The sequence below is a fragment of the Coenobita brevimanus genome, chromosome 96 (genome assembly GCF_032717465.1).
Source record: "Coenobita brevimanus isolate Jiangsu-jjx chromosome 96, ASM3271746v2, whole genome shotgun sequence".
Lineage (NCBI taxonomy): Eukaryota > Metazoa > Arthropoda > Malacostraca > Decapoda > Coenobitidae > Coenobita > Coenobita brevimanus.
The window spans coordinates 20,200,027-20,227,309 of record NC_137049.1 but is presented as its reverse complement, the minus strand read 5'-3'; the positions used below and the strand labels follow the sequence as shown (position 1 = coordinate 20,227,309).

The window sequence follows — 27,283 nt, the reverse complement described above, 5'->3', positions numbered from 1 at the left end:
ATGCAGCTACTGTATAAGCATTTGTCAATTCACTAACATTAATATATGCAATAATTAAAAATCTAAAATGTGCTTGGCCCACTTTTTGCTATCTTTGCCTCTTCTGTCAGCATCAACTGACAGATGTTATTCATGGTGCACTCGTCTGCATGAATCTCTCCCATGCGAGTCGTCAGGTTGTCTATGGTCAATTATACCTCGCAGTGACTGTATTTCGACCTGAGTTTCTGGCCTTGATCAGCCACGACGGGACTGCCTCCAATATGCCGGCCCTTGCAAGATCAACATACAAGTGGAAGACGGATGGCGCAATGACGTCTGCCTCAACCTGACTTATCCGATACCCAGCCAGATCAGAAACCTGTGTCAATGGAGAAAATTAATAGACCAAGACCCTGCATCAGTGGAGATAGTTAAAAGACCAAGAACCTGCATCAGTGGAGAAAATGAAAAGATCAGGAACCCCTGTCCATCCATCCATCATCTAATCCAGTGTTGCTCCATAAGAAGTATAGGAGCCAGGGCTTAGACAAGTTCGTCCTGACATTGAAGATGAGAGTGACCAGCCTCACTCATCCCTGAGTGGCATTACTTGAGCAATAAACACTAACTATCCCTCAATCCGATGGAGCGCCCCAATTACCTGTGTCAGAGGAGAAAATTAAACACAAGTACATATAGTGCATTTAGTACTGCGGCAAGCGGTGGTGGTCACCACCAACTTACTCAGCCTAGTGTTATCTTTGGGTGAGTCTACACTGAGTTACAAACCAAATGACTTCCTGTAACCAAAGAAAACATTTAGTACACTGGGTGGTGATCATATAATGAGCAAAATGATGTACACTAGGTGGTCTTGCTGGCAAAGGCACTCCAATCACATCTGACCCATAAAGGTTTAAATCTGACAGGTGGCTAGGGTTTTTACTTACATAATGCCATTCAGAGGCAGGGAAAGCTGGTCACCCTTGCTTAAAATCCCTGGACTGAGTAGTAAGCTGCTGGTGGGGAGGGATAACAGAGTGACATATATAAATCCACTGATTAGCATGGCAGTGCTCTAGTGGACATCTGTGCAAAGAGGGAGCTGGTGATAGCCAACACCCTCTTCAGACACAAAATGATCCACAGGTATATGTGGCGAGTGATGAGAAGGGTGGATGTTGAACTGAATGAATGGACAGCAATAACTGATAATGTGTGTGGATGATAGAATGAGAAGGTGTGTAATGGATGCAAGAGCATACAGAGGTTGGGGGAGTGGACTTTCTCACCACCACTAGGTGGTAGTGAAAGTCAAGGTTCAAATGAAATCGAGGAATAGAAGAAGGGAAGGACAGGAGAAATTACTTCATACAAGGTGGGTAGAAAGGTTGCAAGACGATGGAAAAACAGAATAAAATAGAGAAGTGGAGGAGCGATTGAGTAAATATAATTTGGAACAGATGGGGGATGTGGAAGGTGTGTGGAAGACATTCACAGAAGAACTCTGTGCACCATATGAGATGGTGTGTGGGGTGAAAGGAAGACGAAAAGGGGTGCAAGGAACAGCATGGTGGAATGAAAGGGTGAGACAGGACGTGGCACAAAAGAAGAAAGCATATAGTGCATGGATTAGAAACAGAGGTGTGGAGGAAGAAAAATGTGAAAAAGATTAGTGAGAGTAAAAAGAGAGTGGATGAGGAATTTGGAAGAAGTTTGAGTGTAAAGTGGAGGGAATGTAAGAAAATGTTCTGGAGAGAGGTAAAGAGAATCAGACAGGGTGTTAAAGAAGATAGTTGGGAAGTGAAAGATAAAAATGGTAGATTACTAGCCGAGAAGGGAGAAAAAGTGAACAGATGGAGAGAACACTTTAAGGAACTGATGAACATAGAGAATGAAAATAATGCAAGGATAAGTGGCTGGGGAATGGCTGGGAGAAGGAGGGATGTGAGAAGAGAGGAAGGAATCAGTTGGATGGAAGTTGTGGAAGCAAAGAAAAAAGTCAAAATGGGGAAAGCCCCTGGAATTGATGGACTGTGTGGTGATACGCTGAAGCATGGGGGAGAGATACAGTAATAGTAGAATGGATGCGGAAGATGTGCAGATTGGCCTGGGAGGAAGGTAAAGTTGCGGAAATGGGAAGTCAGGTATAATTATTCCCCTGTACAAGGGAAAAGGGAAAAAGAGTTAACATAATTGTTTGGGGGTGGCAAGTATAAACTTTAAAATCATATAAACAGATTCAGTTGTTTAAGGATTAACCTACTTCTGCCTGCAATATTCACCATATTTTTGACTAGGATAATAAATCTGCTTCTGACTGGAGCACTCACCTCACTTTTGACTGGGACATTATCAACAGTCAATGAGAGTTTCTTGATGCAAGGGATGAGCTCATCATGGCTGCCAATCTTGCCATACACTTCACTAGTCCTCTTGTCCTCATCACCAACACCCACCTCCTCCTCACTCCAAAGGGCACGGTCTACCACTTCTTCTCTAAGACTTGCTAACTGATCCGCTCTCTGAAACAAAGTATACAGCAATAAGCAAATGGCTTCCTGAGTTAAAGGAAACCATTTAACTTGTCATTTCATGTACAGCCACGTGAAGTGAAAATGAAAGTAATAAATAGTGACAAGATGGATGAGAGGAAATAGGAAGACAGGAGGGCAGACACAGAAAATGAATGCTAGAGGCAAAGGCAGCATTACATCAAGTTGGTGGATGATGGGTGCCCCTGCCTAACACCAGTGGGTGTGATAATGACAGAAGGCAAGGAATGGAAGCTGATGAAGCTAGGGAAATGAAAGGGAATTGAGTCCGTAGGACGAACTACGTATGGAGGAGCACACAACTAGGATTTGGCATCTCTTTCTTAACCTGAAAATTGATGACCTGATTTTCTGGAAAGTGATGTGAAGTGCATCTAGTTTCATTATCTCGTTTCACTTATAAAGGCTCTAACATGCTTGCATGTACTGGCCTTGGTCACCTTGTGGTAGCTCTCCATGCTGCTCGATACTGGTATCTAGCAGACTCGCTATTCAGCCCCTTATCCCTGAGGTCACATTCAATGACCTTGTACCAGATCTTTGTCAGTCTACCTCTCACAACCGTACACCAAATGTTAACACTTCTAACACTCTGTACCCAATTGTCATCCCCCATTCTCTCCACATACCCAAACCATCTCAATCTACCTCTCCTCAGCTCAACATCAATACACTCCAGTCCCATCCTACATCATAACTCATCCACTGTAGACCTAACCCCCCCAGGCCTCACACTGAATGATGCACTACACATCCACCTACTCACTGTCATTTCTGTACATTAGAGCCTGCAGATATCCTTTTCCTTTACTTCCCAGGTCTCACTACCATACAGCATTACACTCCTAACACATGCCACATACAGAGATCCTAGCATTGAGGAAGAACCCTCTCGATGTCAGGAGAGGAAACAGCTCTCTGAATTTCTTACAACCACTCCTCACTTTAGCCACAGAGCTAGCTCCAGCACCACAGAGCTAGCTCCAGCCCCACTTCTGGCACATAACATGTTTCCCATATAACAAAACTCTTCCACACACTCAAGAGACTAATCAGCAAAGTTCAAGCCTTTCACACCTGAATTTCTTCCAACCACTCCTCACTCTACCCACAGAGCTAGCTCCAGCCCCACTTCTGGCACATAACATGTTTCCCAAATAACAAAACTCTTCCACACACTCGAGAGACTACTCAGCATGTACAATCCTTTCACACCTTACAAGCTCCACATTTTATCTCCGACACACTGCATACACGAAATCAGCATTATCTTGCAGTCCACCTCTAATACCACTATATCTCTTATGCACCCACTTACCACAAACACTGCACAAGATGGAATTACTTTCCACACCCTTGCTGCAAATTGCACATGGCCACTTTCCCTCTTCTTTGACAATACTGCCATCAACCCTAAATGCCATCACCTGTTTTATCTGCATTTACTCTCAAGCCCTTGTGTCCCATACCATCTCTCCACTTTCTAATCTTTCCTCCACCTCCCTTTCATTCTCTGCAACCAACATCAAATCATCAGCATACAACATCTCCCATGGGAGTCTATTTCTGATGTCACATGAGAGGGCTTCAGTCATCATGATAAACATTTAGGGGCTGAAGACTGACCCCTTATGCACACCAACATTTATGGAAAACTCATCACTCATACCTCCACTCATTCTTACCTGGGTGCATGCACTCAAATATATAGCCATAACCACTCAACTTGCCACTCCTCGATCCCAAGCTTTCTCATTGCCCACGTCACCACTTTCCTACGCACTCTGTCAAAGGCCTACCCCAAATCAACAAAGTACAGACCCCTTTTCTTTCCTATATATTTTTCCTGAAGCTGTTGAACAATGAATATGGCATTAGTGGTCCCTTTGCCTGGCATATACCCAAACTGAATCTCATCAATATTCACTCCTTCTCTAATTATACCTTCTAAAACTCTCTCTACTACCTTCATTACATTGTCCAAAAGTTTTATGTACAGAGAAAATACAAAAAACAATGTCCAGATGGTCCTGCAAGGTAAAGCCAGGATTCTGAGTGCCTGAATGTTGAAGGAATGAATGTCTGGGTCATTTCACTGGGTATGATGTTGACAGTTCTCCCTCTGTTGTGCTTTCACTTTCCTTGTTACCTGACCCTACCGGACCAAATCCTTATTGTTGCTGTTGTAACCTCAGCCTCATCTGAACATGACCCAAGTGGACAGCAGGCTGAAGTTATCCTTCTCCTGCAGTCCACCATTCTTCTTTCGAGGGATAAGGAGGGTGGCAAGGGACATTAGTATAACCTAACAGTGGAGCTATCCAGTTTTATCAGCACCACCATACGATGCATCTCTCCAACACAACCCAATCCCTGGGTGGGAAAAAGAAATCAGGATGATGATAACTGATGACGAAGTGGGTTGCTTGTAAAAAGGGTCAAATTTCAGATATCTTCAAACCTGCAGTGCAACGATGCCTGGTCTCTGCTTGACAGCCTGGTTATGGAACATGAGGAGGTCAAGGGGAGTAGCCTGGCTCAGGTCCATGATGGTGAGATCCTCACACCTCAGCGCTGCCATGAGATACCCGCGCACCTTCATAGGGAGGCCCTTATTGGAGAAGAGCAGCTTCTCTTTCTCATTTACTGCCAGCTGAGGGTAATGACGTGAGAGAGAAGGTCATACAGTGATTCGTTTCTACTGCAGACATGGGCACAAAAAATTAATATTCAAGGTAGAATGAAAAGGAAGACTGAATCAGGCTGTAATGCAAAAGGCAATGAGGGAATATTGTACAGTAGCAAGCTATGACAGAAAATATGTTATTAACCCATAAGCTGGAACCAACATCATGACAAATAATGGAGGTCAGAATTTTCTTTCACTCACCACATCTACATTATGGACTGTACAGAAATGAGTGAAAAAGCACATCAGACATAATTCAAAATGACCTTTATCACATACATACATACCTCATCTAATCCTGTGTTGCCCCATGAGGAACGTAGGAGCCCAGGGTTAGGCAAGTTGGTCCTGACATTTAAGATAAGAGTGACCAGCCTCCCTCATCCCTGAGTGACATTATGTGAGCAATAAACCCCAACCACCCTTTGGATAGAAACTGACACAGACTTAATCCGGCTGGAGCGCCTTACTTGCCCATTGAACCACCAGGTGCCATAATTTGGTTACCGGTATATGGTTACCACCCAGTGCAGTAAATGGTTTCCTTGTGTACAGGAAACCATTTGGCTTGTCACTCAGTGTAGAGTAACCCACAGACAGAAGGAAGAGGAAAGAATGAAGGAAAAAAAGACAGAAGAGAAAGGAAGGAAGAAGAGAGGAAAGGGCTGGCACCCAAGAGCAGCACTACATTAAGTGAGTGGATAGTGAGTGCCCCCACCTACCACTAAAATACCACTAAAATAATACACATTAAGTGGTAAACACACTGAACTTTATATCTGTGGACTCTGGGCATCTTGATAACTGCTGGTGCACTGGCATCGCCAGGGGTGGAAGGCTGCTCCTGTACACCACGACTCTTTCTTCTGCTCTTCTTCCTCTGGGCCACACTCTCTTCCAGTGTTAATTCCCACAGAAGCAAGCAGTAGTAAGGATACATATCAACTTCAACTTTATAGTCTCTTTCAAACACCTCCATAGACCTGGAACAATAAATCATCATCATCCAATTTTTCTCTCCTGCCTAAAGATAGGGTTAGAGAATGAAAAAACCTGATCAAAACCACGCCCAATTAAATAGTCCACAGCCTCATTCACACACTATTCAAGCCCCAAGAATTCTGACTCCAGTTCAAAGGCATAAACACCCACATCATTCACATTACCAATCAATCAATACCTAAAATGATGCCAAGCTTCCTTGTAAGAAATCCCCATATTGAGGTTGGCCATGGTACAGCTGATGTTTTCCATGGACTGGAAGCTAAACCAAGTGCCAAAAACCATTAAATTACTTCTCAGAAGTTGCTGCAAAGAGACACTGCTCATACAAAACTGCTCACAAATTACAGAAACATTACATAAAAATGGTGGTTTATTTTAGAGCAGATATCTGTCCTAAAATACAGGTATCGCAACTTTTTCCAAACAACCAGTACTGCAAATGCAGGAAAAGCAGCTATTTAGCTTTATAGACTGCAATCAAACACTAACTGGCATGTTTCTGTACTATATTCTGGGTTTAACGTCAATAACAAACTTCACACAAAGCAGTTTATGACAGGGAATTACTGTAGGTCATGACTTCCAGAACTGTTACCTTTCTCCTAAAGCCCTGTATCCACTTGTTGAATATCTGCATATCGAATCATCATTGTGTATCAGTGTGGATGGACAAACGTTCCACCGTTGCATGTGAAAATGTGATACAAGGATACGTAATGGGCTCAATTAGCCATTTGTCAGTTTTTCACCGTCACATCAAAGAGATGATACGGCACTTGCTAAGTCAGTGCGGAAGGGGAGCACGTCATAACTAACCTGTTGCACTCTCATTCCTGCTGTGGATGGCGGAGTGTATAGAGCGAAATTTGTAAGCGTGTGTGATTGTGATTTTATTTGTTAGTTTTCTTTTGTGTTTACTGGTTTTTTCTTTATTGTGAAGCCCAGTCTGTCTGTACGAATGGAGTGGAGTAAGGAGACCATAAGGTTCACAGAAACCTAACACAAAAGGGACTTGACTTAGGACCCAAAACATTCGGATGTTCTCCTTTTTCTGGCTATATAATGAATAAAAATGGATCAGGCCACTGCTAACTGAAGAGGTGAACTCACTGACGCAGTCAGAAACTATCACGTCCGATCATTATCCCATATCCCCTGTTTTGATACAGATATGCAGTGATGATACGGGGAAGTGATTACCCGATTTATGGCACTGTTGCACTGTATCGCATCACTGGGTGATACGTCATTATAATATGAAACACGGATATGCAACATGTGATACTAGGCTTCAGCAGTACCATGCTAAAGCACCTTGATTAGTTTTTGTACTTGCAATAAGATACTGTATCACAGATGTGAGGGGTTAAGTGTCAAACACAGTACTAACCTTCTGATCTTGCCTGGAGTGAGGTGAACGGATGAGTCAAAGCCTTCCATAGTGAAAGAAATCCAAGACCCAGATATGAAAGCCTTTAGATAATCCACCTTGCCCTCTTCTCTCCTGCAATACACATCAGCATCATTGGCATCATCCTAATCTTACTCCCTGTTAAAAATAAATAATATTGTGGCTATGTATAATGAATGAAAATACAGAGACATATGCTCACATACAATATTTGTGTAAAGTCTCATTCTCCATCCTCGCCATGTGGGCAAACCATCTCCTTTAGGTATCCATATAGTATATACAGTATATTTATTTAGGTTCACCTGGGTGTTTTCTCCTTCATTTGGGTTCAGTCTGCTGTACTCTGTTCATTTTAACTTAGCCTAAAACTGTCATCTTTCCATCTTGAATGCTGTGCTATAGCAGGAGATTAACACTAGAATATGATGCAAGTCATGAAGTGCTATAGGAGGATGTACTGCTGCATATTCTTTGATTTTTTTTTTTTTTAATACATCTGGGGAAACAGTTCGAATATTTCACTTTATCCATCAGTAGCTCCTTCTTACTTTCATCAGCTGAGAGAAGTTTTGTGTTTCTCTGCCCAAATATGATTCTCTGATAAGATGCAAGGATGAGGGTAACAGACATGCCTAATATGAAGCATACATAGTGAAATAGCAAGCAAACTTTTGTTTCTCTCATTCAGCTTTACATTTTTATGAGTCAATATGCAACACACTACCGCTGCATTAGATTGGAGCTTCCAGATGAAGCTGCAGTACATGCCAAACTAAAGGGTGGTTATTATTAGTTTAAATGATACTGCTGGCTGCATATATACTATACTGACTGTATTATGAAGGTGGGATGCATACAAAAATGATTAATACATTTACTATATTTCGTTTTCCTTCATTTGGTAAAAAATTGTGCTGCCGTTTCCCAGCTCTCAAGAACAAGTAGCCTACTCTAAATTTCTGACTAGGCTAACCTATATCTGACTACTATGACACGTTTTAAATAGTACTCACGGCATGTTTCTAAAAGAATGTGGAGGGTTGTTGGGTACTTATACTCGCCAAGATTTGACAAATTACATAAAAATAACGTTAAAACCCCGCGCCCTTATATTTTTGAACAACCAAAACAAATCATAGTGGTGTCGGCTCGGCTACTAGTACCTCAGTTGTAATGAAAGTTAATTTTTTGCACTTTTTTGCTCCATATAGTTTGAAAAGAACAAGCAAGTTTTGGATTTTCAAAATCATAATTTATAACTTGCAATATGAAGAGCCGAGACCGTCAACAGTGACATATTTTCAAGATCTGAAACACTCTAAATAATTTTCTGAATGCCTTGATGCATAAGAAACAGCAGAGTTCCTAAAAGCAAGATTTCCTGACGTCAATATCAACAAACGGTAAAGCGCCCAAATATTAACAGGTCGTCAGTCGTTTGTTACTCGAATTCGGCACCTCGTTTCAGGGATGTTCTACGTACGATAATTATCGTATTTGTACTATAATTTGGGGTGCTTGTACGATATACGATATCACATTCAAATATACGATAATTTTTGTCTATTCCAGCTTCCCTAGATTTTTTATATATATACTGCAGGTTAACAACACTCAGTATTCCCGCCACACGGTTCATTGTGCCCACACCCCAGTAACCCACGCTTCCCTAAAGTCACTCATGAAATTCCTTTCCCCTCCCAGTCCCATGGGAGGTCAGGGCCAAGCCCGGCCGACCCCATAAATGTCAAGAACTTAGAAGTTCAAACTTTACTTGGTGCTTGGTAGTGCCACTACCAAGTTTTCAGCAAATGAAATTTAACAAAAACAAGAATAAGGAATAGACTGGCGACAAGAACAGTAAATGGGGGCCTCCTAGCATCAAAGAATCAGGCATGTCTTGCTCAGCATTTAAACCAATAAATGAAATGCTAAACAGAATGAACAATCAGACTTTGTATTCAGAGGAGTGTGAAGAAAGTGAAGTAGGCCTATATATCCCATCGGACTCGGAATGAAAATGCAATAAATGAAAATGTAGACTCTAATATTTTTAAGAACAATCATTTTTTCTGCATAACTAAGTTAAATAAGTAATTTCATTGTACCATAAAATACCTATGAATTAAAAATGAACAATTTATTCATTGTTTTAATTAAAAATTTACCTGTACGATAATTTTAGGGTAAGATACGATAATTTTCATGCTACGGTACGATATATTGGGTCACTGGGCAGAACATCCCTGCCTCGTTTTCATTTGCAACAAGTGAGGCGTTGTGGAAAGAGGCACAGAGTCACGGGTCTGCTTGGTCGAGGTGGATGCTGAGTTCAAATCCAAGCACGTGATTGGTATCGTATTTTCTCTGGAAATGTGCTTGTGAAAATGAAAATTATCAGTTTCTGAGGTGCATATTGAAGACGAAAGCAAGATACCGGTACTGCTTAATGTTTACTCAAGTGTATTGCAGAACAAGGCTTTCATCTCTGGTAATCAATATTGTAAGTTGGCCTTGTGGTTTATTGTAGTGGATTATTAACTCCTAGGGGACGAAAACTGTAGCCAGAGTAAACATATAAAAGATTTTAATGATTAAAAATATTAATGAAACATCTAGTTTCACAGTCATAGACTGCCTTACTTATCCTTATGGAAGTATGTTTACCGTTGATATTCTACCTTGTTACCACTGATGCCACGTGTAAATGAAAGAGGAACAGTTTTGAAATTGCTGAAATGACTCGTAGCACACATATGTTGTTTCATATTTTGGTTGAGATCTTGCAACCTTGTTATAGGCTACCTTTCCCACACTTTTTCATAATTGGCTGTTTTTCTGGTACCGTATTATTTTAGAAGTACACTCAAATAAATGACAACAATATGGGTTTACCCACCTTATATAGTGAACCCTCAATATAACATACTATTTGGGAGAAGGGGTGGGTCCCTATATCCGATAATTCGCTATATATGAGGGTCGTTATTATCCGAGGGATTACTGAACCTAGGTTGCTGTATCCAGGTAGTCATTTGGTCCTGCATGCACAACCACACCCTAAACTTACCCTATGAAGTTTTACATGGAGAAGTCAATGGTTTATAAAGTTGCACATTTAAATACAACACTGTATGAAGTTGTACATATAAATACAACACTTGTAATAAGAATACAGTATAATGTAGTACTGTTACAGTACACTTATTATGTCAGGAAGGGATGCTGTTGTCACCATGGGCTGATTCATGAACTTCCCCTGCATTTAGCAACCTTTGTTCGCAAAATCCGGGGGAAGTTTGGTCGCGATTTGGCCGTTTGCTGTATCCAAAATTCGCAATGCCGGGGTTCCTTATATCGAGGGTTTATTGCACTTTTGGAAATCTAAACCTTTCCTTTATGGCACTTTCATCAGAAATCACATGTTACTGATTTATATTTATAATGTAGTTATTTCCCATGGCCAGAGGGAGATACTTCCTTTGTACTATGATGTGTGTGGGTGGATAAAGCACATGCGTAGGTGGACCAAAACACATGAGCTAGTTTAAGTCAGTCAGATTCATATCCTTCAGCCAATCACATAGTAGGACTTCAAATTGAATTTGGTTCCCACACTAGGGCCCACTGGGTATGAATTTCAGTTTGTCTCTACAGTAGCCATGGCAAAGTAGGCCTATGCAGGCTGCGAATTGACTCTTCAGATGAATATTAGGAACCAGTTCTTGGACAGTCTTCACATTAAATTGGTAGGTAAATATTCAGGTCTTGAGTGAATATGGTAGGTCTGTTTTGGATAGGCAGAGATTGGTTACCAGTAGGTTAGGTTAGGTTGGTTAATAATGAAGCTTATAAAAGAGGTACAAGATAGGGTAGTGGATGTTGGAGTGGCCCTGGTGAGAGAGGATAGTGTTTGGAAACTCCCTGTACTGTTGTTTGCAGATGAAACTGTGTTGTTGAGTGAAGACGAAGGGGAGCTGCAAGGCTTGGTGGATGAGTTTGGGAGTGTGTGTAAGAAACGGAATCTAAAGGTGAATGTAGGGAAGAGTAAAGTGATGGTCTTTGAGAGAGGTGAAGTCAGTGAATGTACAGCAAGGTTGGATGGTGAGGAATTGGAAAATGTGAGTACGTTCAAGTACTTGAGTAGTGTGATGAGTAAGGATGGAGGTTTGGAGGGTGAAGTGCTTGAAAGGGTACAGCAGGGAAGAAAGGTTGCTGGTTCTTTGAAAGCAGTGATAAGAAACAGAGAAGTGAGCATGGAAGTGAAAAAGTTACTACATGACAGTATTGTGATACCAACTCTAACGTATGGAAGTGAAGCTTGGACGTTGTTGGAAGGACACAAGTCAAGAGTGAGAGCAGTGGAAATGAGTTATTTAAGAGGAGCCTGTGGAGTCACATGGAGAGTCAGGCTGATGAATGAGGATATAAAGGAGCGTTGTGGTGTGGATGTGGATGTGATAGGAAGCGTTATGAGGAACACACTGAGGTGGTTTGGCCATGTGGAGAGGATGGAGGGTGAGAAACTAACGAAGAGAGTGTATGTGAGTGAGATGGAGGGGGGAAGAGGGAGGGGGAGGCCGAGGATGAGATGGAGGGATGGGGTGGAGAAGAATATGAGAGGGGGGTGTGAGTTGGGAGCAGGGCAGTGAAATGGCGGGGGACAGGGCGACTTGGAGGCAATTTGTTTGTGGCCACCCCAAACGGGATTGAGGCGTTTGGCAATAGATAGATACTGGTAGTTTTATTTATTTATTTATTTTGTGAATCACAGTATTTGATTCTGAGTTGTATGTCTACTGTAAATAACTCATTTTTGTGTGTTTCCCCCATCCAAAAACTCTGGTTTCCTGCAGGTCCCTCATTATCGATGGTAGGGAGGGAGGAGGCATAACTCAGAAATGAGTGATTTCCGACAGATGGATATCAGATTCAAACGAAAAACATTAAAAACCTCCAGAAAAATTTAATTTTAAGCTTCTTTGGGAGTTGGGTGTACTGTATTTTCGAAAATTTACTATTTTTATACGGTGAGTCGAGTGGGATAGGAAAGGGTTGGCACTGTACCTTTATTACCCCATCCGTAGGTTTGGGACCTTTGGCTACTGCGGGCTACTGATGTCTGTCACTTGAGATAAAAGTAACTGGTTCTTTGCTGAGTGACACTGGTACGGTATTACACAAACATTGAATCTATTTGGATTTAAACTTTTGCCATAATTCTGGAAGGGATGGCCACAAATGAATTGCTTCTATGTTGCCATCTTCCAGTATTAGACTGCTTTCCCATGAACTTACATCATTCTTTTCGTATACCTCTCCACTCTACTCCTAACCAGTACACCTCAGCCTTGATTCCATCTGCTGTACTCTGATTTTACATTGCTCTTCCAGGTGGACTGCTTTCCCTCATATTCACACAATCCTCATTCATATACCTCTCCACCTTGTTCCTAACTGGTAGGCCTCATTCTTGATCCCTCCTCCTGTGATCCTATGTAACTCTTACAGGTATTGTTGGCTCTGGTGTTGGTCTCGTGGGTGTACACAGTATTAGCTGGTATCACCATTGCTCGCAGACATCTTCACGCAGCACAATAGTTACCCTCATACAACATGGGCAAGGGAAAGGACAAGAATCTTGGTGAGACTCATAACCTCAGTAATTTATTTTAATTTTATTTTATTGTGATGTTTGGAAAATAATTTTTAAAGCCTCATCAATACTGTGTATATACTGTACTATAAATAGTTTTAAAGTTTGTTGTAATTACTGAGATCATGAAAGGAGAAAGTTTAGCAAGTGCAATGTGTATGGTTTGTATGTTTGGTTTTCAGTGTATATATAAAAAGTCCATTTCAGTGGTCATAATCAGTCAGTAGCCTTAGTCAGTCATAATGATGGTATAGGCTACATTGGCTGGAAACCCTCATACATGGTATAGCAGGTACTTCCTGAGAGAAGCTGAACCAGACACATGAATCAACCAATGGCTTTTCAGTAATTGGTGAAGCTGTCAGGAAAAAATATAATAGTGTGCGGGTCTCAGCTTGAACTTTGTTTATTTGTAGCTAAACTTCCTACCTAAGGATGGTAATTGTGTGGTAAGTTGCCTGGGTTGAAGCCTCATTTCTAAACTTCCAAACATTCCTCAGGCAGTCCCAAGAGGAGTGTCGACAGCCCTAAGTCCCCAAAGATCCGAGGTGGTGGTGATGGGTCGTCGTCGTCGTCATCGTCCCCAGCCTTCAGGAGGGAACAGCTGTTGCGGAGTTCACCCCTTCCTCCCATCACCGTCACCCCATATCCCCTCTCCACCTCCACTGAGATGGCCATGGCAATGAGTTCGGAAGCACAGGCATTGCAGGTCAGCATTTTTTTTTTTTTTTTTTTTTTTTTCCCCCCCCAGTAAAGGGGAGGCAGTTGCTGAATCAATAGACAAGCTGCCTACAGTCCTACTGGACCCAGGATTGAATCCCGGCTGGGGAGGGAACAGTTTAAGTTTTTTAATTTCATAAAAAGCAGACTTTACTGGTCTCCCAGTAGACCCGCCGACATGTCAAAAATACCCTCGCCGGTACCAGTACACCAGCCCTGTATGAGACAGCCCTAGCTTGTATTCAGTATGGATGGTGGGTGTTAGCACTGAAATGATGACATGTGGAGGTGTGTAGGAGGACCACTGGGTCTAGGCCTTGAAGCCTTTGCCCAGAGTCAGATATGGAAGACAAAAAAAAAAAAAAGGTATTGATAGTTCTCCAACTTTTTCCAAACTTTGGATCCTGCCCACCCAGCTACCTCTCTGAAATAATTATGATTATGCCTGTTTTTAGTTGTATTTTATTTCATGTTTGTAGGTCCTGTTCAACCCATTTATTAGTTCTCAGTAAACCAGTTTCTCCTTTCACTGAAGTCTCTTGCTAGAGCTACCATTAGTTTTTAATCCCATTTATTTTTTCAATTTTCAGGAGCGCGTGAAGGTTCTGTCTGATATTGTGCACGAGCTGCAGAAGGCCCGTGATGACAATATCCCTCACATGAATGCCATCAATGCACTCTCCGACAGGATTGTTAGTGAAGAGAAGCTCACCGTGGCTAATAGGGTGGGTACTCAACAGGCATTAGGTTTTTTTTTTTTTTTTTTTTTTTTTTTTTTTTTTTTAAATGGTGGCACTGCATCTCATTCTTTATGTGTAGGATTCATGGTTGGGCAGTTTTCTGTTATCAGCTCTGGATTTTGTTGTAGCAAAGAAATTCAGAAGATGCAGTTTATGAATAAGGTTTTATTGTATAAATATGTGGATGGGGTGGCCTTGAAGTGGAACCAAGGATTTTGTAGACTTAAGTGAGTACTGAATGATTGGTATGCATTCACCAAATGGAACTGGATCACTCAGAAATGCAGTACTGATACTGTGCTATGTCACTTTTGTCAGATTTAGTGAAACCTGGGTATCATTCTGCTTAGTTACTAGATAAACTGACCCTCCAGTCTTGACTATCCCTAGCCATCAGCTTATGTGTGTAGTACTGTGAGCCACTAATTGCATATGACTTACTTTTAACCACTTAAAATTTTTCAGGGTAAGCTGAAGGGAATGTATGAAAAGTGTATTGCCGACACTGACCGGGAAGCAGCTCTCATGCAGAAGGCCCTCAGAACCGTCTACCAGATCCGCAACATTCGTCATGACCTTCGTATACAGGTGGGGTATTTTGCCACGTGTTTGGAATTTAAAATGGTTGGCTATGGTTCTTTATACAGTATCATAGTGTTTGTCCTCCTAAGCCAAGAACTCTGGGAACAAAGAAATTACTAAAACTCTATGAGATGTAGTTAGGAGTCCAAGAACTTGAATAGTGAATATGAGACTGTAGTCCATTTAATTGGACATACTGTGTTAGCTCTCCCTTTGCCAGATTTCATGTTTTCTAAACCCTACCTCATCCCATCCTTGGGTGGGAAAAAGATTGGGATGATGATAATTACTGAAGTTTTTCCTTTCTCCCAGGCCAAAAACTCCGGTAACAAGGAGACCATCCGGCGTGGTGCCCTGATGAAGATGCTACTCAATTGTGCCCAGACGCTGCCTCTCTGGATTGGCAACGCTGGAGAGAAGCCACCTGCTTTGTGTGGTGCCATACCCCCAGAGCCTAACTATGTGGCAAAGGTGAGTACAGTAGCAGCAAATCCCATCAGTAAGACTTCTTGTTTAGTTTATTTTTGCTTACATCAGACAAATACATTATCCTCCCATTGTGTGATGCTTTAGTCTCGGAGTCTGTGAGTGGGGAAAGTGAAGGGTCTATGGAGGAGGTTGCTGACCAGACTGTCTAAAATATTCTCTCATTCATTTTCACAGCTGGTTATTTCTGGAACTGTCTCCCTCAGTCTTGTTGAGAACAGGCAGATCTGCCTTACAGATAACAACAGATACTTGGATATTTGCTTTAACCGGGTATACAAATCACAGAAGTCGAGTGTTCATAAGGTTTAGTTGTTGTTTTAGCCCCAGGCACATCTGAGTGTGAACCAGGTGGACTGCAGACTGAAGTTCACCTTTTCTTGTCTAGTATCCTTTGAGGAGATAAGGGAGTGAGTTTAGGGATATGGTACTCGTGCAACCAAGATGCAGAGCTGCCTGGTTATACCGGTGCCAGCATGTGAAGACATTCCACTCCAGCGTTACATATTGCTAAGTGAGTGACAGATCCACCACAGTAGCAGAAGCTTTATTGTTATCATTATTTTGGTTGGAAGTATCATGGTAGTGTGCCTGATAAATAGTGAATTTGCATTTTTTCATATTACTTTACTGTATTTTCATCATCATACCAACCTCTTCTTCTCACCTGTTTATGGGGTGTCTTAAAGTTTATTTTGTGGATAGGTGAATGACATGGTAGCGTGCCTGGTGCGAGGGAGTGAGGGTGAGGACAACTGGATCCTTGCTGAAGTGGTGAGCTACAATGCCACCACCAACAAGTATGAGGTGGACGACATTGATGAGGAGCAGAAGGAGCGACACACCCTTAGCCGACGCAGGGTGTATCCACTCCCTCTGATGAGGGCAAACCCAGAACTCAACCCTGAGGCGCTGTACCCTAAAGGATCCATTGGTTGGTATTGCATTTGTAGTTTGTTTTGTCTCTAGCCAAGGCATTGCAGCTAATAATAGTCTGGAACTCATACCGGTAGGAGTTCTGTTTAAGCTACCACCAGAGTTTTGCCTGATGCATTGTAGTCAGTAATTTACTGGAGTAAATATTCAGAGTATTTAATCATTGAGATTTCAATGACACTTTTTGGCGTCATTTCAAATCCAACCTTGGAGATTCCAATGACAAATTTATTTGTTATTTTAACCCTATTCGGTGCAACCCTTGGCGATTTCCCACACTTACGACCCTAGTATCGAGAAAAGAATCTTGAGTAATATTATTGGTTTGACGAAGTGAAAGGAACGCATTTGGACACGTCGGCGCCGTTGCAAGGCAAGCGCCGCCAAACATATCGTACCGCACCCGCGCGCACTGAAACACACACACACACACACACACACACACACGTTTAACTATTATCAAATTTAAAATTAATGTAAATATCAAATGATAAAATATTTTACCATTCACCAACGCTTATCATGTTTGCCATATATCAAAGCCGTAGGCTATATTTTCAGTCTGAGGGCTGCAGTATCAATAAACCGTTTACTGTTGTGTCTCGCACACACACTGTCCATAACATGGAAGTTGATAGCTTACACATCTTCCTCATCATCATCACCACCCTTCCTCCCTCACACTCACCACCTCCCATCTTCCTCACCACCACCTTCCCTCCCTCCATCACCCTCACACTCACCACTATATTCCCTTCTACCATACTCTCCGTCTCACTACCACCGTTTTTTCTCACCACCATCTCTCTCACTCACTCGCCACCGCTAATACTCTCTCTTTCTTCCTCACCTTCATAACTCCTAAACCCACTTTCAGTGGATTTACTACTAGGTAGACTAGTTGATGGAGAGGTAGCTATTAGTCAAGGAAATCTAATAATGTAAGCATGTAAATAATACCTGGTTATACATGCGAGTTTTTTTTTTTATGAAATAAATAAGTAACCAACGGGCAGGACCTGCAAATTGCTCCCTCCAACAAAAAAACGACAGCAGAGCCAAATTCAAGATCAGTTCATTTCGAGATGCCTGGACACACTGTGTATGAAAGACTGGAGACCGTAGGCAGTAAAAAAAAAACAGAGATGGAGACAATTCCAGAGTTGACCTGTTGCATACATGAATGACTGGAGCAACGGTTAACTCTTGCATTAAAGTTGGACAGAAAAGAGGCTGAGTTTGTTGCTAAGACGGGTGCTGCGTGCCTGCTGTGGTGGTGGAGAGATGCAAGCAGACAGTTCAGAGGAGCAGTGACCATTGAAGTGGCGATAGAAAAGAGACTGATGCAACAGTGCCGCGAAGAGACAGAGGTTGAAGGGAGCCAGTAAGAGGAAAGTTAATGAGACGAAAAAAGTCTCCGACTCCATCCTGTTGAGAAGAACTGTGTGGGAAGCCTCCCCACACATCACAGCTGTGCTCTACACAGGAGCGAATAAAACCCGTGTATAAAGTCAACAACTGTGCAGGGCCGTGGGTTAGGGCTTCCCTGACTAAAACCTCCCTAAGTGAAGAGTCCAGTCCTGCTGTGGACTAAAAATGGAAAGTTCATAATGATGATGATGAGAATACTACCATATATTTCTTTCTAATGACTGAATATAATATTTAGCTACGCGAGTTTCAGCCACACTCAAAGTGTGTAACCTGGATATGGGACGAGGACCCAACTCGCCATGTATCCCACCAACCACTTTCCCCAACCTCCTCCCTTTAGAAAGTAGTTATTTATTTTTCAAATGTCATTACAACTATATAATAATGAATTTATAGAAGTAAAAGATTATTCTTATTAATTTTACACGTGTGGGGTGAGGACTGAGTTGGTGTGTGAGGACTGTGTTGGTGTGTGAGGACTGTGGTGGTGTGTGAGGATTGTGTTGATGAGTGAGGACAGTGGTGGTGTGAGGACTGGTGGTGTGTGAGGACTGTGTTGGTGTGTGACGATTGCGTTGGTGTGAGGACTGGGTTGGTGAGTGAGGACTGTGGTGGTGTGTGAGGGACTGTAGTGGTGTGTGAGGACTGTAGTGGTGTGTGAGGTCTGTGGTGGTTTGTGAGGATTGTGTTGGTGTGTGAAATATAATCTATTCGTGAGAACAAAACAGACTCGACCTTCTCATGGACCCACTTCACGTATAACTAAGGAGTGAGAAACAGGTAGACCTTTATCATACAAATGGATGGCGAGTGAGAAAGGGCCGGGGGAGTACAGGAGGTAGATAAGGCAGAAGGCGGTAGATGTACGGGAGATAAATGCTTGAAAAGGCATACATATTGCATAATAAATGCAAAATTCCACATCAACAGCCTTGTGCCTTACCTACCTCCTATTCTGCCTGCCTCTCTGTTGTATGATAAAGGTCTACCTGCTTCTCACTCCTTACAGCTGAAGGAGGTCCTTGAGAAGGCTGAATCTGTTGTCACCAATATATTATATAGGTATTTCTAAATCTGAGTACTGCAAATTAAAATTGAAGGGCACAGAGAAATATTTAGTTATAACCAATTATTCGAAGGGCACGGTAGCTCTATCTGCTCATGCTACGCCCCAAGGAGTATTCAGAGCAATGCAATAACAAATATTCAATTATGAATAGTTATACCCAAAACATCATCAGTATACAGTATAAATCAATGGTTAATCAGTGGGGCAGTCAATCCCAAAATACCGACAAATTAGTCAGTAGACTGTCCTTCTGATGTCAGTTTATTAATAATTTCCCACTGGTCAATCACTAGCCTATCACTGAGACCTTTGTCGGTCAGCCAGTCAGTCTCTCCAGAAGTCAGTCCCTTGATCCTCTGTTAGTAGTCACCACGAGAAAATGCAGCTGCCAGCCAAAGCTCCGTACATGCGGGATCACCATTAAATTCTTACGAGTAGACTGTTAACCAGGAAACGTGCCAGTCTTTGGATTACTGAATCGCTTAGAGCAGCCTGTAGCTTCCTGGTTAAACCCTATATCTCTTGTAACCGGAGAACAAGCTGTTCCCTGGGTAATGCACAGGCACAGTGTGGATATGAGGGTTAGGTCCAGAGCCTTGCCTGGCGCTTTCAAGGAGACAGCAGTCAATCAGGCCCCAGCTCCTTCTCTACACTGCGAGACCATGCTTCATTTCAGCTGATCCACCCCCTGTTGCATCGACCCCTGGTAAGTAAAAAAAGATCCCGGGTGCCAATTAACTAACAGGGCCCTCAGTGACCCACAGCCCGTCACAGGTCGAAAGAGTAGAAACCGTTAACTTGGGGCTATCCATGCCTATGCTCCTATGTATTTTCCGGCGGTATTTGATCCCTACGCACTCGAACATCCTTTTTACTCTACACTTACAACTAATATAAGTAAGCCGGAGGATTCTTATGCTGCAAGATCCTCACCTTCCGTATCTCTATTTACATCTATCATATAAGGAAATTTTTAAACAAAAATATAATCCGTATATAACGTAAACTCAGTCATAATCTATATTCACAGACATGCATATTCATTCTTAATTTCCAAAACAAGACTTTCACTGATTGGGCATGTTACTATAGCATTTCATACATACTTTATTTCAATTCTGATCACAGGTGTGCTAGTGACGTACTTGACATTGTTTCGTGGACGATTTTGCTTTGGGGCGATTCTGAGTGAATCCTGGACCATAAAGAGACTCCAGGCATGAATGACACTTGTGCTGCTTGCCTGACCTATTCTCATGTGTTACTTCTGGGACGGCCTCCTCTACATCTCCCTGTCCGAGCATAAGATTCATCTTAGCTATTGTATTCCTCGTCAGACCAAAAGCCTGAACTTTTCTTCTTTCAATTTGCAGATTACACAATGCCTTCACTATCTGCCAGCCATAGGAGATTGAAGCAATTTTTCTTGGGTCCTGATTATTATATAACGAATAAATTGTCTGTGAATTTACTCAGGCAGTGTCGACAATGTAGCCAAGGGCATTCACTGTCCATCTTCTAGATTTAGTGTGTACTGTATGATAACTTATTCTCTGATCCATGTCAGTGCCTCCTTTAGTGAAATCATACAATTTAAATATATATATATATATATATTATATATATATATATATATATATATATATATATATATATATATATATATATATATTTTTTTCAAATCATCATCCTTGGTAATGCCTAATATAGGGGAAACTGTGCTCAGAAGTAACACATCTTTCTTACCTTTGCTTTTGGTGGGTGTTACATAGGATTCAGTGTCATTTCCTCCCAGTGTTTCTTCCAGTAAACTTGGTATGACCTATCTTCCCTTTCTGTGACTATCTCTGGTGGTATGCCTTTCATAGTAGAATCTATAGTACCTAAGGCTGAGATACCTTGTGTTTGAAGCCACTCCAGCAACTCTATACTGGTGTACAATCTATCCAGGCTAATAATCCTACCTCTAAGGTCGACTGAGGCTTGTAACTGACTTACCAGAGCTTCCACTGTTGGGACTGTACCGCGTATGTAGTGTGGTCCTGGCTCTCCAGGTTTACCTGAATATACAGCTGTCCTAAAGGTAAATGGATATCTAACAGCATTAATAGATTTATATTGGAGGCCGTAGAGTACGGGTTTGCTCTTATTGTAGTCTGAACCCTATTTGTGTTCTGCACCCATACAACGTTTCATCAGTGGTCAAGAAGTCACCTGGCTCTAACACTGAGCAACAACAATTACTGAACTGTTCAAAAAGCTCCTGATTGCTGCAAACCGATCGTGTACCCATCTCTGGTGCCTGGTATCAATGTTGATCGTGTACCCATCTCTGGTGTCTGGTATCAATGTTGTCAAAAGTTATGTCGGCATGTAAGAAACCAAATCGTTTTACTGACATGACGGCTTCAAATATTGGGTGACCAAACCCTTCCATGAAAAGACGATTATAGCAATATTTATTTTGTCCCAACAAACCTCTTGGATAGAGCAGGCCAAAAAAAGCTTTTCAATTCTATGGCATCAGTCATCTTGACGTGTGTTGGTATTTCAGCACTGTCAGTATTAGAAATTCGGTAATTATGCCTTGTGTTAGCATGGGTTACAATACCATCAATCATATTAGATGTTATAAACAACTCCCATGCCATTATTTCTGTATTAGCTGACCTTGCCTCTCCTAACAAAACATCCTTCACTAGGCAATACCTTCTCAACAGGCCTACCTTCTGTATGATTGGTCCATATTATTGACTTACCGATATCTAATTTTCTCTGGGGTTTCTCTAAAATGCAGGTATATTCCCTGAGCTCGTGTGGCAGGACAAATTCGTCATAATTATGTTTGTTCAAGCACTGGTCCAAAGAACTGATTAATCTATTTTTCACCAGTGGCTTTCTGTTTCTGAGTGGTACCCACTTTTCTTCATTTTGTCAACATTCTGATCATCATCTACATCGTCGCCCTCAGCTACTCTATCCAAGGCAAGGTCATCATCATCATCATCATCGCCAACTACCTCTTCCAAGTAATCTTCGACTGGGTCGTCAACATAGTCGAAAATAAAAGCACTGACTACGTCCGTCGGCACATCCACCCCGTCCCCTAATTAATGCCTAACTAACCGTCGTCCAGCACGCCTACACGAGAGCCGCGAGGTTTGTGTGTGTGTGTGTGTGTGTGTGTGCACATTACAATGCACGTGTGTGTATCTGTGTGCACAATACAATGCACATGTGTGTATCTGTGTGTATGTGTACGAACAACCATTTCATTGGGTATGAGGAGTCATAGAGAAAAAACAATGAATAATACATAGATAATAAAATTAGTGAATGAAATAACTATTTCACTAGGTATGAGGAGTCATAAAGTATGAACAATGAATAATACATAGAAAATAAAGTAGTTTGAATGAAAATAGGAAACGTATCGTACGTCTGGAAGCTGTGTTGATGCCCGTTGGGCTTGCGTAGGCTAAGGTCCCAGATATTTCACTCATCTTCGAGCGTTTTCTTTTTGTTTAGCGCTCTCCACGGGGAAAAATCGTTAATTTTAGAGAAAACGCTCGTTTCAACCCAGTTTTTTCGCTCAGAATCACTATTTTGTTGTGTTTCCAGTAATTTAACAAGAAAACAATCGTGAGACCATGCATTGCTTACAAACTAGAGTTTATTGACAAAAATTAGTTAGGGCGTATCAAAAATGATACGGGGTGCACCGAATAGGGTTAAGATGCTGTACTTTTGTAAAATGTTCATTATAAATTGCGTTTATGCGTCATAACAAAGAGACTGTGGCATGATGTCGTGGAATTCTTGCTCTGTGCGTGGCAGCCACTGCATGCTTGGTATCATTCATTGCTTTGTCATTATAAATATATAATTGTAAATGTAAGAGAGTAAAGTGATGGTTATTGAGAGAGAAGGTGACTTCCAGTGTGATGTTACAGTGAATGGAGAGAGACTGGAATTGGTGAGAGAGTTCAAATACCTAGGTACAGTGATAAAGGAAAATGTGGAAAAGAAGTGGAAAGTAGTGTGACACAAGGAAGGAAAGTAACTGATAACATGAAGGCCGTGATAAGGAAACAGAGGCTTGAGTGTTGCAGCTGTGCAAGCTTAGGCCTACATGAAGGAGTGTTAGTGCCAACTTTAACATATGGATGTGAGACTATGGTATGGCATGAAAATGAAAGGTCAGGGGTAAGAGCAGTGGAGATGGGACTGCTGAGGAATGTATGTTGAGTGCAGAGAGTGGATAGGATAGGGAATAATGTGATACATGAAAGATGCAGAATGAGGAAGTCTGTGGACACAAGGATTGAAGAGAGTGTTTTGAGATGTTTTGGTCATGTGCAGAGAATGGATGACATTAGAGTGGTGAAAAAGAAATGCCTGAGCAAATTTGAAGGAGGGAGGAGGTGAGGTAGGCCAAGAAGAAGGTGGAGGGATATGGTGGATGAGTGCATGAGGAAGAGAGGTATGGAAGTTGGAGAGGCCAAGAGACTGAGCTTGATGGATGACTTTTGTGCAGAGGTGCACATAACCAGGGACTTGGCACTCCTTATTAATGTGACATCATTCAGATTGGCTCTTATCAGATAGGTATATATGAAGCTACAGAATGTGAAATTTTTCTGGCCTACCCGGTAAGTGATGGAGCCAGGAAACCTGGGGCTTGAATAATGAGTGAATGGAAGCGTGGCCCATTGGATTGGGCAATTTTGGGCTGTCTGGACATTGCTACTCCTCACCCTGCCCTTGGGTGGGAAAGGAGGTCCAGATGATGATGATGACCATTCTAATTATGGCTTGTTGGTCATTGATCATAACACTACCACAGGTGGTTTAGTAGTTTAGGGAGTTATTTTATACATATCATAGATATTGTCTAAATCTATGAAAATAAGACTGAAACATTCAGCCCATTCTTATCAGAAGGTCACTTAACCTCCATAATATGTAGTAATATCTGGGGACTAAAATGGTATGTTAATGTGTTGCCCATGTCTTGGATTATTCTCCATTTATTATGCTTTCCTGTTTCCTATCACACCCCTTCTTTGGTTGGGACAAAAAGAAATTGGGTTAATAATGCCTTTATCTTTCCCATAGTGATGGCGTTGTACCCCCAGACGACGTGCTTCTACAAAGCTGTGATTAACCGTCTCCCGACCCTGGCCACTGAGGAGTATGAGGTGTTGTTTGAGGACCCCACCTATGCTGATGGGTACTCTCCTCCACTCATGGTTGCCCAGCGCTATGTCATTCAGATCAAAGAGGGTGGCAAGAAAAAATGAGACACTGACACTTACTAGGGGCCACAGTGAGTGGATAAGATTGTAGTTTGAATGTGGTGCCCCAGGATTGCCTTCATTGTGAATATTGGCCACAGAAAAGAATTTTGGGTTCAATTATGTCCTAGTAACAACTGTGAATTATTGAGTGGGGTTTATTGCTGTTGCTGCAGCCCACCATCCTCCTTTTGGTCCACTGGTGGTGAGGGGAAGTTGAGAAGCATTTGTATATCTGGGCAGCTGCGTCAACTGGGAATATTGGTGCCACCACATGAAGGGATCCATTCAGCTTCTATGGCAGGAAGGATGTGATATTTTAGGTATTTGCAAAAGGGGCAGTTGTCGTGTTTGTTAAAGGCTTGGTGTTGGCCAGGTGGAAACATGGTACTATATGAATAATGTGGGAATTGTTTTGTGGAGGTGGGGTTGCTTCCTTTTTTAAATGTGAATTTGTACCAATGTAGATATTGAACTAAAGCCAGTCTGTTGCATAACAAGAATACAAAAAGTTAAGAACACTACACAGTTGTGAAGAGTATTGTCACATTAGTACTTTATCATCATCATCATCATCGTCATCCAGACCTCCTTTCCCACCCTAGGGCAGGGTGAGGAGTAGCAACGTCCAGACAGCCCAAATTTGCCCAAGCCAATAGGCCACTCTTCCATTCGCTCGCCATTCAAGCCCCCGGAATGCTGGTGCTGTCTGATACTTCATTAGTACTTTATTTATTAGTATTAATATTTTATTCATACAAAGGGATAGTGATACCCTGTGTATAGTATGACAAGTACAAGTATGGCCAGTGTGCTTTGTTTGGATCTCATGGTAGTTTTAAGTTATTTTTAAGAGTACATCATGGTCATATTGCCTTATGGATGGAACTCCTGTAATTATTATAATTGTAAGTATTATCACATGTATGAGTGATTAAATATCCTAGAGGTATGATGTATTTACTTTCTTATACTTGCACTGTTAAGCAATGGTGTTGAGAAGTGATAGCCCAGTGATTAAGGTGTGGATCTGAACTTTAGTAATAGCGTACAATTGAGCTGCAGGTATACATTAACCTTTTCACTACCGGGGATGTCGAAGCTAGAGTAAATTGCATTGCTCAACGGAATTTGGTTATAAAGGCTAATATTTTAGTGAGGGAGGGTTAGTGAAGTGTTCCCAATCTTCATGGAGAGGTTCTCCTAAGATAAATAAATAGTTATTTTGGGAGTAGCAAAAACAAAATTATAAAGGAGTGATGGTACTGAATGGGTTAAGAATAGTCCATCCATCCATCATCCAATCCTACATTGCCCCATGAGGAGCGTAGGAGCCCGGAGCTAGGCAGTTGGTCCCGACATTTAAGATGAGAGTGACCAACCTCACTCGTCCCTGAATGGCATTACATGAGCAGTCAACCCCAACCATCCCTTGGATATACACCTTCACCGGCTCAATCCGATTGGAGCGCAATAATTACCCTCTAAATCACCAGGCGCCAAAATTTGGTTATATGGTTACCACCCTGCTAGTAAATGGTTTCCTGGTGCACAGGAAACCATTCGTTTGGCTTGTCACTCAGTGTAGAGTCACCCACAGGCTGAAGGAAGTGTCTAGGGACTAATTTCATGAAAGCAGGTATTGTTATATTTGCACTTCATGGAAATAAGCTTTGTATTTGAATGATTGACTGAAAACTTGAAGTGCAGTATAAAGGCTGGTTCACACGAGCAAAATCGTGGTCGTTTTTTGCTGGAATTTGCATCCCGGTAGAAATTCTGGCTGCTTTTTTCACCGTTATGGAGAGACCGACATTTTGGTCTTTTTTTGCCGGAATCGTGAGAAAGAAGCCGGGCTGATTTAAATGGAAGCACCGAACAAGGCAAAGCTCTGGGAATGAAGACGAATACGACATCTTGTGTGCACACCAATCCTGCTACTAATCTCACTTTAATGTTCTTTCCAGTTTGGGTATATCTGATATAAGCATGAGTATAAAAGTATAATTATTTAAATATGAGTTAAAGGTAAAGGAATCTTGTACATGATTTATGCTTAGGAAAATTTATGTATACAGCCCCTGAAGCTTCCGGAAAGCTGAGTGGCAGTAAAGGTCTATTCACAGGAGCTAAATTGTGGCCGTGAGGACTCATCTTGAAACTGGAAAAGTGCAACTACAAGAGCTGCACACCTAGTACGAGTACGGTGGTCCATCTTTGTTTGTAAACACTGTTGCCGCGTTCCTGCCTCTGCTGTCCCCGTACGCTTGAGCACCTTGCTAGGAGAAATGCCGAAATCGGCATTTTTTCCCGCAAATCGGTGAAAAAAACGGCCGCGATTATGCCCTTGTGAACTGGCCTTAAAGCTGTTTACCCATACTGACATTCCTCACTCATATTTTCTTACACTAAAACCTCTTTATAACAACTATTTGATCATATGTGACCATTTTTAAAAAGTTGAAAATTAAAAGCAAGAGCCAAATAAATTAAGGAAAAGGTGCTACTCAGCCATTGCCACTTAAAATTTGCCCCTGCAGTTTTATACTTTGATAACATGCATGGTTTTAATTTCATGTTCTGCATGACAGCATATTGGGCTGAAAATGGTTGTTTTAGATTTTTTTGTTATAGGTACAGTGATGTTCATAACAAAGGATACACATCTGCCATACCTGCTTTGTCTCTTTGTATGTCCAGTGTTGGTGAAATATGGAA

The 27,283-nt window shown here is 41.8% G+C and overlaps 2 protein-coding genes across 2 annotated transcripts; one reads left to right on the top strand and one right to left on the bottom strand.

The window, feature by feature from the left end:
- LOC145413483 (uncharacterized) lies at positions 1–8,663 on the bottom strand. Its single transcript, XM_080283180.1, has 6 exons — positions 8,659–8,663; positions 7,622–7,735; positions 5,999–6,209; positions 4,999–5,190; positions 2,316–2,507; positions 1–361 (listed from the first exon to the last, which is right to left on the bottom strand). Exons 1-6 carry the CDS (start codon positions 8,661–8,663, stop codon positions 188–190), a joined length of 888 nt encoding a protein of 295 aa, XP_080139306.1. The 3' UTR covers positions 1–187.
- Positions 8,664–9,948: 1,285 nt separating this feature from the next.
- Positions 9,949–25,921, top strand: Sgf29 (SAGA-associated factor 29). The gene is made up of 8 exons (XM_080283134.1): positions 9,949–10,148; positions 13,157–13,289; positions 13,802–14,010; positions 14,612–14,746; positions 15,227–15,349; positions 15,656–15,814; positions 16,535–16,763; positions 24,387–25,921. Exons 2-8 carry the CDS (start codon positions 13,262–13,264, stop codon positions 24,569–24,571), a joined length of 1,068 nt encoding a protein of 355 aa, XP_080139260.1. The 5' UTR covers positions 9,949–10,148; positions 13,157–13,261; the 3' UTR covers positions 24,572–25,921.
- The last annotated feature ends 1,362 nt before the right edge of the window (positions 25,922–27,283 follow it).